At 32.4% G+C, this 14,264-nt stretch overlaps 1 protein-coding gene across 2 annotated transcripts in view; it reads left to right on the top strand.

Moving 5' to 3' along the window:
• LOC107897865 (myosin-6) overlaps positions 1–14,264 on the top strand; it is a 38,855-nt gene that overhangs the window by 17,635 nt on the left and 6,956 nt on the right. For both annotated transcript variants that reach the window (XM_016823449.2, XM_016823450.2), the window contains exons 14-23: positions 1,189–1,226; positions 1,368–1,494; positions 1,921–2,091; positions 2,182–2,313; positions 2,391–2,500; positions 2,608–2,674; positions 2,888–3,065; positions 3,215–3,420; positions 3,987–4,106; positions 4,526–4,624. In XM_016823449.2, the coding sequence (XP_016678938.2) occupies positions 1,189–1,226; positions 1,368–1,494; positions 1,921–2,091; positions 2,182–2,313; positions 2,391–2,500; positions 2,608–2,674; positions 2,888–3,065; positions 3,215–3,420; positions 3,987–4,106; positions 4,526–4,624 (1,248 nt within the window). The remainder of the gene's footprint in view (positions 1–1,188; positions 1,227–1,367; positions 1,495–1,920; positions 2,092–2,181; positions 2,314–2,390; positions 2,501–2,607; positions 2,675–2,887; positions 3,066–3,214; positions 3,421–3,986; positions 4,107–4,525; positions 4,625–14,264) is intronic.

Raw genomic sequence — 14,264 nt, 5'->3', positions numbered from 1 at the left:
TCAAGAACACTGAATCCAAGCTATATGTAGGTACAAAGTGATACGTACGTAGAAATTTCTGGTAGACTAAATGTAGGACATAATTTAAGATGACTGTTTTAGATAGGCTTGGGGCATAAGATAACAAGATAAATACTTTATAAGTACAAAGAAAAATCAAGATAAAACGAGAATGATTAAATCTAATAAATTGAAATATCATTTTCAACACTTCTTATGATGTTTTTCTTTTTCAACTAAAGCCTTCTCTTGAATGATTCAATCTAATTGAGTTATCTTTTTCAACACATCCTATGATGTTGTTATGGGCCAAATCTATGTTAGGAAATATTGTTAATCTAAAATCATTAATTAAGGCTTAGATAACACTTCTATTCTTTCTTTAGGTTTCTTGATTATCTTTTTATTTTAGTTGATTTATTGTCCTTTGGTAATAGGTTTCCTCTTTTATGAAAAAGATTAATCCTTGTTTAAAGAACAAATGGAATAATAAAACCTTAAGCAACATTTCTGAAAACCCTGAGAGTCTCTCTCTGAAGAGTTCCAAAGTTTATTCTCCTTTTGATGAGATGAACTATCAATCCCAAACACACAATTGTAACAATTCCATATCAAGATTTAATTATCATTGGCAATTGCAGAATCGTGGTTGGCAAACTAGAGAGCAAAAATATACAAGAAGCTCGAGTGTAAGCAAACAAAGATAGAACAGATGACTGATTAAAATGCTTGATCATATGTTACCGCATGTTAACTATTTTTTTACTGAAACAAAAACCCAAGTGTTCGATCATAACAGTTTCTACCGATTTCTCTTTCCTGTGTTATGCATCAAATCCTCCTAAATTCATCTTGACAAAAACGATAGCACTCACAACCGACTTCACTTGTTTGTTGATGTTGATTGTTGTATGGAATAAATACTCCATCCATTTTAAAATGTTAGCCACTGCCCTTCCGAACTTCTTAAAAATGAAATGTCAACATTGAAAGAATCTAAGTGATCATATCCTACAGACGCTGGAAACAAATTATTATGTTGGCATTTTATGTTTTTTGATGTTCATAATTTATGGATATATTGAAAATGAAGCTACAGAGGACCTTCTTGAAACAAGGGAGGGAGAATAATTTTCCATAATGTATATTATTACTTTTATCTATTAATGTTCACTTTTCTGCTTACAGAAACCTGGTGGCATCATAGCTCTTCTTGATGAGGCTTGGTAGGTATTAGAATACGCATGAACGATAAACTTATTTTAAGAATAAATTGTATTTTTTTTTTACCTAGAGTTGCTAGTTTGATTTTCTTTTGCTTCAATAACCCAGTGAAGTTCTAACTATAACTCCTTTTATTTCCATAGCATGTTCCCCAGATCAACACATGAGACATTTGCTCAAAAGCTTTATCAGACTTTTAAAGACCATAAACGCTTCAGTAAGCCTAAGTTGTCACGCACTGACTTCACCATTTATCATTATGCCGGCGATGTAAGTATCTCTTTCTGCCAGGACATCCTTACAGAGGCACTTAAATAGCAAGATAAAAGATGAGGCTGATGGAAATATCTATGTTATTCTCCACTATATATAGGGTATTTGGCTGCTTATGACTCCTTACTCCAACTTTGAAAAGGGATGTTAAACTTGACATCTAACACATGTCTAAATTGGTTATGATTAAACAAGAAGAATCCAATTAGCTAACTCTACTCAAACTATGCATAGGAATCCATATATGTGGAATCTAGATAACAGAAACCGGTATCAGATTTTTGTTCTATAAATAATTAAATCAGTTACATTAAATCCAATGTGGTCTCATCATTTGCTAGAAATAGCCATAATCAGTTATGATTCTCTAATCTACTTTTGTGAAATCTTCTTAATATTGAGCGGATGGAATTTCTACTACAGGTGACTTACCAAACCGAGCTTTTCCTGGATAAGAACAAAGATTATGTTGTTCCAGAGCATCAAGCCTTACTGGCTGCTTCAAAGTGCTCTTTTGTTTCAAGCTTGTTTCCTCCTTTACCTGAGGAATCTTCCAAATCATCAAAGTTTTCTTCTATAGGTTCTGGCTTCAAGGTCTGTTTCAGCTTTGGTGTGTCTGTTAAAGGCAGATTATATTCTTCATCTATTTTCTTTCATCTCATGCATACCATGTCCTTTATACAGCTACAACTCCAATCTTTGCTCGAGACTTTGAGTTCCACTGAGCCACACTACGTTCGTTGTGTAAAGCCAAATAATGCTCTTAAGCCAGCAATATTTGAAAACAATAATGTACTACAACAACTCCGATGTGGGGTAAGTTTTTATGTTTTGGTCAATGCCTGAGTAACCTGTCTGTAAGTCCATTAGTTTTTATGCATGTTTGATTCCAGGGAGTGATGGAGGCAATTAGAATTAGTTGTGCCGGATTTCCCTCCCGAAAGCTGTTCCATGAATTTATAGATCGGTTTGTCATATTGGCTCCAGAGGTTCGAAATAAGAGGTAGCTTTTCATGATTATCCCTTGCAGTTCAAAATTATTACTTCTGTTTAGGTGCACCTTTTATTCTTTAGAATTATGCTACTAGAATTCACGAGTTACTTATTCAGTGGCAAGAAAGATGATATCGCTGCTTGCAAAAAGATTCTGGAGAAGAGTAACCTCACTGGTTATCAGGTACATGATGTATTTATAAATTTTCTAAAAGTTAAACTTTGGGACAACTTTTGTCAAACCATTTATTTCTTAAGAAGTTCCTATATATCATGCATGTCCACACTACACATTTCTTGCATCAGTTTTGATATTTAGGTATTTTTTATTTTTTTTTGCTTCCATTAGGCTCTTGTACCACTTAATTCTGTACTTACAGATTTTCTGCTGTTGCAGATTGGTAAAACAAAAGTTTTTCTTAGGGCTGGTCAGATGGCAGAGCTGGATGGTCTGCGAGGTGAGATTTTGGGAAGGTCAGGAACAAAAATACAGAGAAGAGCCTGTACATATATGTGTCGCAAAAAGTTTGTCTTGCTAAAATCATCTGCCACACAAATTCAAGCCTTTTGTAGAGGTAACAAGAGTTTCATATATGTGCAGACGTGATTGTTTCATAAGATGGAATTGCTGCTGTTATATGTATATCTATTGTCATTTTTTGTTTGATGAATATATCTATTGTCTTATATACCTTTCCTTTTGTTTTCTCTAACATTCTTGCAGGACAAATGACACGCCATCTGCATGAGGGAATGAGAAGGGAAGCTGCTAGTTTGAAAATTCAAAAATATGCACGCAGGTTTCTAAAAAGGAAAGCATACAATAATTTGCGTTTCTCAGCTATTTCCATTCAGGCAAGTTTACGTGCCATTAGTGCTCATAATGAGCTCCGGTCCAGGAAGCGGACTGTAGCTGCAACTGTAATTCAGGTAAAGTAAAAATTTCTTTTAAACAAGGAAACATTAATAGCTACTACCTTCCTCTTTATTTCTCGTTTTACTCTATGTTTCTAAGAATTCAACCACGTTGAACTTATATTTTCCCCTAATTATCTCCAGTCAACAGGATTCAGAAATAAGAGAGTATGTTGAATAGAACTTATTACTTAGATCCTGCATTTCCTTTATTCTAGATCAAACTATAATAAGTTCATTCTCATGTAGGGCCTAGGTTTTGCCTATAAAAGTAAAATCAAAAGGGAAAAGAAAGTCTACATTCCCTCTTATTAGTTCTAAAAAGCCAAAGCAACCTCTGGTGTGCCCTAGGTTGTAAATAGTAGGATTGCACTAAAGGAGGTTCTAGGTTTAACTATTTCCAATAAAATAAAAAAAACAGCCTTTCTGTGTTATCTTAGTTGTCTTGCATTAAATATTGATGTTGGTTAATTTAACAAAAGAAATCATGCTGATGTTTTTTATATCGCAATTCCCAGCTGCAATTTTTGTTATGATTTCTGTTTGGGTTCTGAAGCCATGTGAGTTCTTGTCTACTACAGACTCATTGTCGACGAAAGTTGGCCAACCTTCGTTATCGTCGGTTAAAGGAAGCAGCACTTATCATACAATGTGCCGTGAGAGGAAGCAATGCATTTGGAGAATTAGTGAAGCTAAGAATGGTGAATTTGTCATTTCTTTATTTCTTTTATTCCTTTAGTTTTCTGAAGCTATTGATCTAATCTTGTTTTCAACAAAATTTCTTGATAGATGATGATATTCCCGAAAGTATGCTATTGCTATGTGAATATTAATGTATTTTTTGCTCGTTTTGATTAATTATAGAATGAAGGAATATCTAGAACAAACCCCTACTAACAGCAGTTATTGAGAAATGGGATATTAATTCTATCTTCTACGCTTATGTTGCTTGCATTAGTTGGTATTATAATATAATGTCATCTCTTGTAATCCTAGTTTTCTTCCATTCCAGCCAAAGGAAAACAATTCATTTGTTTGATGTGATCTTTTGTTAGTCTCATCTCTAACGTGATAGTACGGGCAGGATTATGTAAATTGATTACACCTTGTCTGTCTGCAGGCTGCCAAGGAAACTGGTGCACTCCAAGACGCCAAGGATAAGCTGGAAAAGCAAGTTAAAGAACTTACAAGCAGCTTGCAGTTGGAGAAAAAATTGAGGGTAGGTCTTTTCTTGATTACTTTACTAGAAGTAGATGAGTTTATAATTTTTCCATATATATTAAAATAAAATACTGAAACGAAATAATCAAACATGAGGAGAATGAGAGAATGAATTTTCTATCTTCTACCCTCCATCAAACAATACAATAGATATACAGGTTTAGAGCCTACTCTATAAGGAAAGAAAAATAAAAGTGAACAAAATCTAATCCCTAATAATCAACTATCTAATCTTCTTATGATTCACATATCTACACATTCCTTAACACTCCCTCTCGAGTTGGAGCATAGATATTAATCATTCCCAGATTGCTACAAATATAATCAATTCGAGATCCATTTAGAGATTTTGTAAAGATCTCTTAATTGATCTCTTGTTTTTGACATAGCCTGTTGATATGAGTTTTTGTTGAGTCTTCTCATGAATAAAATGATAGTTGATTTTAATATGCTTGGTTTGTTCATGAAAGGCTGGATTGGAAAATATATGAAGAGCAACTTGATTGTGATATGGACGCTTTAATTGTAATAGGAGTTTTTAGTTTTATTTATTTATTATATTAGGTTTTACTAAGAGTTTTAGTTTTACTTATTTTATCTATTATATTAGGTTTTTATTTCCTTCATAAACTCTAAGTTAGGAATTCTATTTTATGTCAATTAGGACTCTTTCCTTTGTCATTAACAGTCTGTAAAAGGCCGCCAATATGAAATAAAGAAGAGGTTCAGTCAAGGACGAATCTGCCTTTTGAGTAACCATAGGTCGAAGCAAGAATTCTTTCTCGTCTAGACCTGTGACTAGATCCTACACCAAGGCGCATAACAACTTGGTATCCGAGCCAACTGTCATGGGTGACGAAAAGACTTTGATAACCAAGCTGGAGGCTTTCATAGAACAAATGGCTACTAGGTAACAAACATTAGAGGAGCAGATGGCGATATTATCTCTTTCGCTCCAAAAGATAACGAAAGGAGATTTAGAGAAGAATAATGAAGAACAGGGCAGTAGCGGAGGCAGGAAAAGGAATTTAGACTTGCAACACGGTGGGTGCATGGTGCCACGATGCTCTAAGATGGAATTTCCCACTTATGATGGTGTTGGAGATCCTTTAGGATGGTTGAAAAGATGCGAAATTATTTTTGGCAATCAACGAACCAACGAAGAAAACAAAGTAAGCTTAGCATTATTCCATCTTTTAAGAGAGGCACAATTGTGGTTTGATCAAATGGAAGAAGAGTAGGCAAATCTTGATTGGGGGCGCTTTAAAGAGTGTTGTCATGTAAGGTTTGGGCCACCTATGAGTAATAACCCCTTGGGAGAAATTGTCAGCTTGAAACAAACTGGGACTGTAGAGGAATATCAACGTTAATTTCAATCACTATTGGCTAGGACTACTGATCTTAAACCTCAACAACAAGTAAACCTCTTTACTGCCGGGTTGATAGAGGAACTTAGAATTGATATTGAGATGCAACAACCAGAAAACCTTAGAGTTGCAATGAATATGGCTCAAACATTGGAACGTAAACAAAATGTCTCTTCCAAACTGTCATCTCGAGCCATCCTGAATTGGCTAACTTCCCAAAACACTGACAGCAATTCAATCATTCCAACAACTAAGAACATTGCAAAGGGAGGGGGACAAACAATAGAACCAACAAGGAACAACGACAAAATAGGTTCTTCTGCACCATTTATTAAAAGATTGACACGGATAGAAATGGCGGAAAGAAGGGCTAAAAGGCTGTGTTATAATTGTGGCGAGTCTTATTCCATGAGACACAAATGTAAAAGGTTATTTTGGATAGAAGTACTAGATGTTGAAGGCAAGTAAAATGATGATGAGATAGATGATTTTGGATAAGTTCTGAAGTTTATTCTAAATTTGAGCTTGAGGACAAGCTCAATTTCGAGAAGGGGAGTAATGATATATGGACGCTTTAATTGCAATAGGAGTTTTTAGTTTTATTTATTTATTATATCAGGTTTTACTAAGAGTTTTAGTTTTACTTATTTTATCTATTATATTAGGTTTTTATTTCCTTCATAAACTCTAAGTTAGGAATTCTATATTATGTCAATTAGGACTCTTTCTTTTGTCATTAATAGTCTATAAAACGCTGCCAATATGAAATAAAGAGGTAAGCAATTATTCTATCAAAAGAAACGTAATTTTGAGAGAGGGTTCAGTCAAGGACGAATCTGCCTTTTGAGTAACCATAGGTCGAAGCAAGAATTTTTTCTCGTCTAGACCTGTGACTAGATCCTACGCCAAGACGCATAACAGATTGTCACACTATAGTTTTGCTGGTAACGACATATGGGAGCCAAGTTCATTCAAGAACTGTTGTAACCACATAACCTCACATGTATATTGTGTCGTAGTTTTGTATTCAGATTCTGCACTTGACTGTGATACTACACTTTGCTTCTTATTTTTCCAAGAAATTAGATTCCCTCCAACAAAAACACAAGAATTTGTAGTTGACTTATATCTATCTCTGATCTTGCCCAAACTGCATCAGGATTAACTTTAACTTCAAAAACCTATTTACATCCAATAACCTTTTTTCCAGCGAAAAATCCACCAATTCTCAAGTACTATTACCATCTGAAGCAATCATCTCTTATATCATTGCATCCCGCCAGCCAGGATGGGACAAAGCTTCCCTAAAAGTTTTAGGAATTGAAATAGAGTCCGAAAATGTAATAAAAGAGCTATTCATAAGTGATAAATGGTCATAAGAAACATGAGTATATCTGTTCAAAGAAAATTATCCCAAGGTACCAAAATGACATTAAGCATGCGTGACATAGTTATTGAACCACTTAGTTACAACAAAAATTCATATGGTTCTAATCCTATTTACATGCCACCTTATTACCGATATTTAAGTTTCGTACTCTTCGCTCCTTGCTTGATGATGAGATAAAGATGGCGAGAGTCACTTCAAAATTTGCCTTCAAAACAATCTTTACCCACACATTGAAAAGAACACATTAAGCTTGTAAAAGCTTGATAAGTACTAGAGAAGTCAAACCTTACCACTAAGTTTAATTAACTATTTTAACATGATCATGCTAATTAGTTGTAGATAAAGTACACAATAGCAACAAGATTAGTCTACATTCTTTTTCACTTAGCATACTTTAATCATTCATGCATTGTTCATGTATCACTCAATTTCGCCCATTGTAGACTCGAGTGAGCAAAAAGGATAAACAAAATGAAATCACAAATACAAGAGCACGTAAGTGCTAAATTTAGGAGCACCAAAGTGCTAGTTTCAGGAGCACCATAGTACTAAATTCATAAGTGTGCTATGATATTTCTAATGACATGCCATCTATATTGTACAAGTTCAAAACTTGTCTGCAATAGCTTTAACATTATTATAAAATCAATATTCATCACAAGTACAATCAAGTTTCATATTTTCACAGCCACATAACTTTTTAACATTTTACAATTTAGTTCTTTTTTCTACACATTTAATCATATCAACAATAATCGCAACCATTTCCTATTTTCTTGAATCATTCACACATTTACTAAGTTACAAGTACTTAACTCATAACATTAGCATGCTCCTTAATTTATCATTTTAATAAAATCTAATTATGTAAGAAAGAATTCTAGAGTACTTACAAATTTAGCTAAATTAGACTTCCTTCAAGTTTTGTCTACTTGTTTCCCCTTGTCTACACTCTTATCTTTTTCCTTCTCATTCTCTTCATTTCACATCAATATCATAAAATATGAAAAATTTATATTCTTTATCCACCACATTTTCATGTTCAAATAATCAAAGTAGACATAAAACTATCATTAAATCATGAAGATCTTACCTTAAAATTTTAGTTCTTCACATTATCTAGATTTTCTCTCTTCAAATACGAACACTTTCCTTCTATTAAAAAATCTAAGCTTTTTAAGTTATAGTTTTTTTAAAGAAAGTTGATGGTTTTAAGCTTGGAAGGGTCTTTAATGGAGATAGAAGATCAATTTTTAAATGAATGAAAAGTTTTTTCTTTTTCTCTATGGTGATGTGAAAGAGATGGAGAAAGATGATGAACCTTCTCCATCTTTCTTTTAAAATATCACCAATATAATAATAAAAACAAAATAAAATAATAAGATTTTTATTACTTATCCATTAAGAAAAATCTTTCCATCATCATTGTCTACTAACTCTTGGTAAAATTGTTTTTCATGTCCTCACACATCTTACTACTAATTCACTTTAATCATTTTTACTATAAATTTCTCACTTTGACCCTAACATTTTGTAAAACCTTACAATTTAATTTATATCTCAAATTAATATTTTTTAATAAATCATTCTTTTAAATTTTCTCCCGTATCATATTATCTTTTCCACTAACGCTTATAATTAACATTTTATTTATTCATACAAATTTGACTCATAATTTTTCAAAATTATTCCATTATGACCATGGGGTTTTCGAAGATGTTATATGAGATATTATTTCTATTATGCAAGAGAGACAAATCCTATCTTAATCACTCAAATCTTACTATACAAAGTGTGGCATAATCAACATCATTTTTTATAGTACATAATAATCCAAAAAACAATGTTGGACTATGATGATCTCAAATCTAAGGATTATATATATAATTATCACTATAAGAAATATTGTGACTTATATAATAATCTAAGAAACACTTATCTAAAAAAGGAGAGCTTTGGCCAATTCAAGAAAATTTCTATTTTTTTTCTTTTAGCTACTCTATTCTAGAAAAGAGTATCAACAGAAAGGGTTGATGAACAATACCATTTTAAGTCATAAACATTGAAAGCATAGCATAAAATGTATTTTATATTATCACTTCACAGAATAAGAAAAAAAAAATTAAATTGAGTTTTAATTTTAGTACAAGAGGCACAAAAGATACAAAGTAAAGGGTAAAAAGACCTCTATAGTCCCTCTCAAAAAAATCAAAAACAATTTAATCATTTTCAATTTCGAAAGTGAACAACTAAGGATAATTAACATGACATTAATGTTTTTCATCAATTGTACATGATTTTGATTAGTATAATAATATATTTAGCCATCAAAGTTCACATTCTGTCAATTTAGTCTTAATTTAACAAATTTATCCTGCAACATTTGTATAAAAGTGTAAATGTTAATGTTGAATTTATTAAATTTTGTAGAATTAAGACCAAAATGACAATATGTAGACATCGAAGGCTAAATTTATTATTATACCAAACATTATAATGGACTAACTCAAAAGAAACTCAACTCTTTTATTGACTCTAGAAATAGAGGGAAGACCTAACCAGTAATGACCTCAAAGGGACATTGCATACTAGAGCAAGCAGTAGCTCTTAACATTTATGTATCAAGAAGATAAAAGACCTCTAAACTCATGACCTCTCCTAATCTATTTTTCGTAAGATCCTGAAAGAGACAATGATTTGGAAAGAATAAGACAACTATTAAGGCACAAGTAAGCTTACTAGCAATCAATAAGTTGGAAGAAAAATCGAGTATGTTTAATGCATAACTGAGAGAAATAGATGATGTAGGATAACGGTGCTAGATCCAAGAACATGAGAATTGGACCCGTTAGCTAGAACAATTTTAGAAGTATTTTTATATAGGTTAAAAAGATATTTGTATTATCCATCATTTGATATATAAAACTAGAACCAATGATTCAATTGGATGATGAAGAAATGAACCACTTAGTGGAGTTACCTGACTCGAAAATAGTAGTGATAGGAGTGAATTTTCTAGATAGTGAAATGGTCATAGTACTTATTGCTGCAACATGTGCTGACTATGCTCTCCTAGCCTAAGTCTGAAGCTTTTGGTACTAACAAATTTTGTAGATAGACTCATGATAATAATAACACACCACACCTTGTCTCGTGACCACCACCACCTTTGTCACGAGTAGTTGATCATTGTGTCTTATTACCGTGACCCACCATACCTTTCTGAGTCTGAGTAGAATGTGTGTTTTTGGTTTGCAATATTCTTGTGAAAGTATCATGTAGAGAGAGAATTTTAGATCCCAGAATAATTTGGGATCTAGTAGCCTCAAACTCTGGAAACGATCAAAGAGAAAACTCATAAACATCATTTGTTCCCATTGGGTTCTTCATACACTCTCTTAAAGCTGATGAAGTAAGCTCTTAGAGATTTATTCTGCTTCTCTAGACGATAAAACACTTGGAACACTTCATAGATATGAGATATTTCATTTCCCGAAACATAAAAAATCCAAATACTCCACTAGTTTTTTAACAAATTCACAATGATTAATCAAAGCAATTACTTTACTATTAATAGAATTGTGAATCTACAAAAATAGTTTGGCATAATCTCTTACCCACGTTTTCTATGTCTCATCAGTGGGTGGGTTATTGGTCAAGTGATTATGCTTGTCAATACTTCTCAAGTAGATCTTAACCGTCTTACTACATTCAAAATAATTGTATCCATTGACTTTGTGCTCTCTAATTTTAGAAATAACCAGAATCATCTTACTCGCAGCCAATCTAGAGTCAATCATCATCTCTTCTTAAGAAAACTTAACACCTACAAAGAACAAATAGATTTCCAAATAAAATTCAACTATAATTCAAAAAATTTTGAACAACACAAACCAAAAATAGTGAAACTAGTCCAAATGACGATTAATCAACTCAAATTAATCTCGAAATAAGCAAAAACAATAGAACCAAAATAGTGTGAAACCCCAAAAATAACCAAATAACCATGAAACCTTTTTTAATCAAGCAACCGATCACTAGGCTAAGGTCAAACAAGGGAGTCAATGTCGGGGACGAAAGTCGAAGGTCAGACAACACTCTACACACCTAGACATGCCGGCGCGTGAAGCCAAGTTGCAAACCTTTGTGGTGCATGAGCCTCACGTGCAAGCCCTCCAGTCGTCGAAAGTTGTAGATTTTCTGTGGAGATGATGGCACACCTACTTGTGCTGGCCATGTACACAAACCCATGAAATACTCAAATGATTCTCGTTTAAAACAACAAAACACGAACTCACTAAATCGAGCCAAGAGGCTATGGTACCATGAAATAAAATACTAAAACGAAATAATAAAACATGAGGAGAATGACAAAATGAATTTTATATCTTCTACACTCTGTATAGTACATAATGTTAGATTGTTGGCATGCTTCATAGTGCAGTAAAAAAATTATTCCGACGATTGTCAACCACGATCCATGTACGAGAAATGAGTTAGGTTGAAATAGGGTTGAATATATACTTTTTCAAAATTGAAGAATTGTGAGTAAGAAGGTTGTTGGTTGGATTCCTTTTTGCGATATCAATCCTAGCCGCAACAAAGTGTCTTAGCCACTACGTAGCCCACCTAGTTAAGCAGGAACAACAAAACTCTTTTAACTTTTTTAGAGAGAATACAAACTTTTTGGTTGCTAGACCTAGTTTGATTTTTCTTACACTTCTCTACATAATCTTGGATTGTATTCCTTTTATTAATATCATGTGTATTAAAAACATAATAATTCCCTTTTTACTTTTTAAAGAAAATCATGAAAGATATTGAAATTATATTCCATTCAAAAGAATATTAACTTTCACAAATATTAACTCTGAAAAGATGTTGCGAATTGTATTCGCTAGATAATCCCATTCGCCCAGTAATTCTATCTGCTAGGTTATTTTGTTTGCTATGCAATACTATTCGCCAAGAACTATTGTTCGCCAAACGATACTGTCCGTCAGGTGATACTTATCCCCCATAGTGGTATGTAGGAAGGTACATGCCCATTTTATTGGCGTGAGTTCTATTTGCTTTAATAATAAGGCGTTACCCTATAGGTTCTTATAATGTTAGTCGTAATACTAGAACATTTCTAATGTTACAAGCAATGAGTGACGTCTGGTAATGCATTATTACTATTCAAGTTACAAGAAATCGTGATTCCACATAATCTTTCTGTGATAAACTTTTCATGCATCATATCCTTTTTTCTCTTGTATCTAGATTGGACACAAGTCATGATATAATCACACTTGTATAATTCAATACCATATTTCTTGATAGTTTAAGTAGACTACTGTAAACAAAAAAGAGAATTTTTTATATTAACTTTTTGAGCATTACCATGCATTTTTAGTCTCACTCTATCAAATGAAATAAGATATTACTCCTATGATATAGGAGGGATAAATCCTAACTTGATCAATCATATCCCACTATATGGATTGTAATATATCCAATATTAGTCTTTTTAGTACAATCTATTACGTTAAATGTTTGACTTATCAAAATATACGACTCATGATGTTGGAAAAATAATGATCTCAAGTCTGAGGATCATATACATAATTATCATTATAAACAATGTTTGTGACTATTTCATAATAATCTAAAAAACGTACTCATGACGGGTCAGTCTAGTATGTTGTTCTCTAACACACTCATTTATTGATTTGGACATCCCCATTTCAATGACAAAACTTTATCATCAATCAACTACACATTAGCCTCAATTCATTATTATTGTCCAATCCCACAATAATATTTGATTAAGGATCTTTTAAGAGAATTTATTATTAATAAGTTTATTTATATGCATAGAAAAAGAAACTTAAATAATAATAGGAATGTCTTATATTAATAAAGAGGTAAAATGAGTATGTAATTACAACTATATCATGATTGCTCTTTGGGCATACTATAACACATAAACTATGAGGCACCGACATGACTCTTCCCCTCTCGTATTGGTGTCGTATTGGTGTCTGACACAAACATATCGCGGATATGCTCGGATATGTACGACACACATTCAAATACGTCAAAGAAAAAAAAAAGAAATTGGACTTGGTCTTGGTCTTGGCACAATCAAGACACTAGTGTCCAAAAATGGATACAAACGAACACGGACGAATGGCGGTCAGTAAGCAGATGAAAAAGAAGCAGTCTACTGATGAATGAGAAAAAGGAGGAAGGAGACTTATGGCGGTAGAAAGAAACAAGTGTCTCTAGTGTTAATTTTTGGTGTATTGAACTCATCGCCTAATGAAGTGATGTGGTTTTTTTTTTGGTGAAGCTTTTTTTAGTTGTTGAGCTTTGGGTGTTTTCCTGAATTTAAGCTTTGGTTATATTTAGCAATTGGCTGATAATTGATTGTTGATTGCAGTGACTAGTTTGACCAACTAATTTGATCAACTGATTCTATTAACTGTTTACTTAAAAGTATTTGGTAAAACTTACATGAAAGCTAAAAGTTGATGTATAAAAATGACAAATAAATGCATGACACATTTTATTATTGCATATTTATTTGTTTGTAATACTTTAGTCTTTAAAATTATTAGAATAAAACATAATTATCAAGGAATTAAAACATCTATTATGAAAATTAATTAGTGAATATTTTTGAAAATTTAAATAAACAAATTTCTTAAATTCCTTATTTGCAAATATTAACATTGTGAAAATTGATAAATATTAATAGTGTATCAATATAATTGTAAACTATATTCTTAATGATAATTATGTCATGTTCTTAGTACGTAAATTAGTAATAATTATGTTACACTCTAAATAAATTTGTTAAGTAACATTTTAATTAAGATAAAGTTGCATAAGAA

The sequence above is a fragment of the Gossypium hirsutum genome, chromosome A10, assembly GCF_007990345.1.
Source record: "Gossypium hirsutum isolate 1008001.06 chromosome A10, Gossypium_hirsutum_v2.1, whole genome shotgun sequence".
Lineage (NCBI taxonomy): Eukaryota > Viridiplantae > Streptophyta > Magnoliopsida > Malvales > Malvaceae > Gossypium > Gossypium hirsutum.
This window is presented reverse-complemented; position numbering and strand designations above follow the sequence as displayed.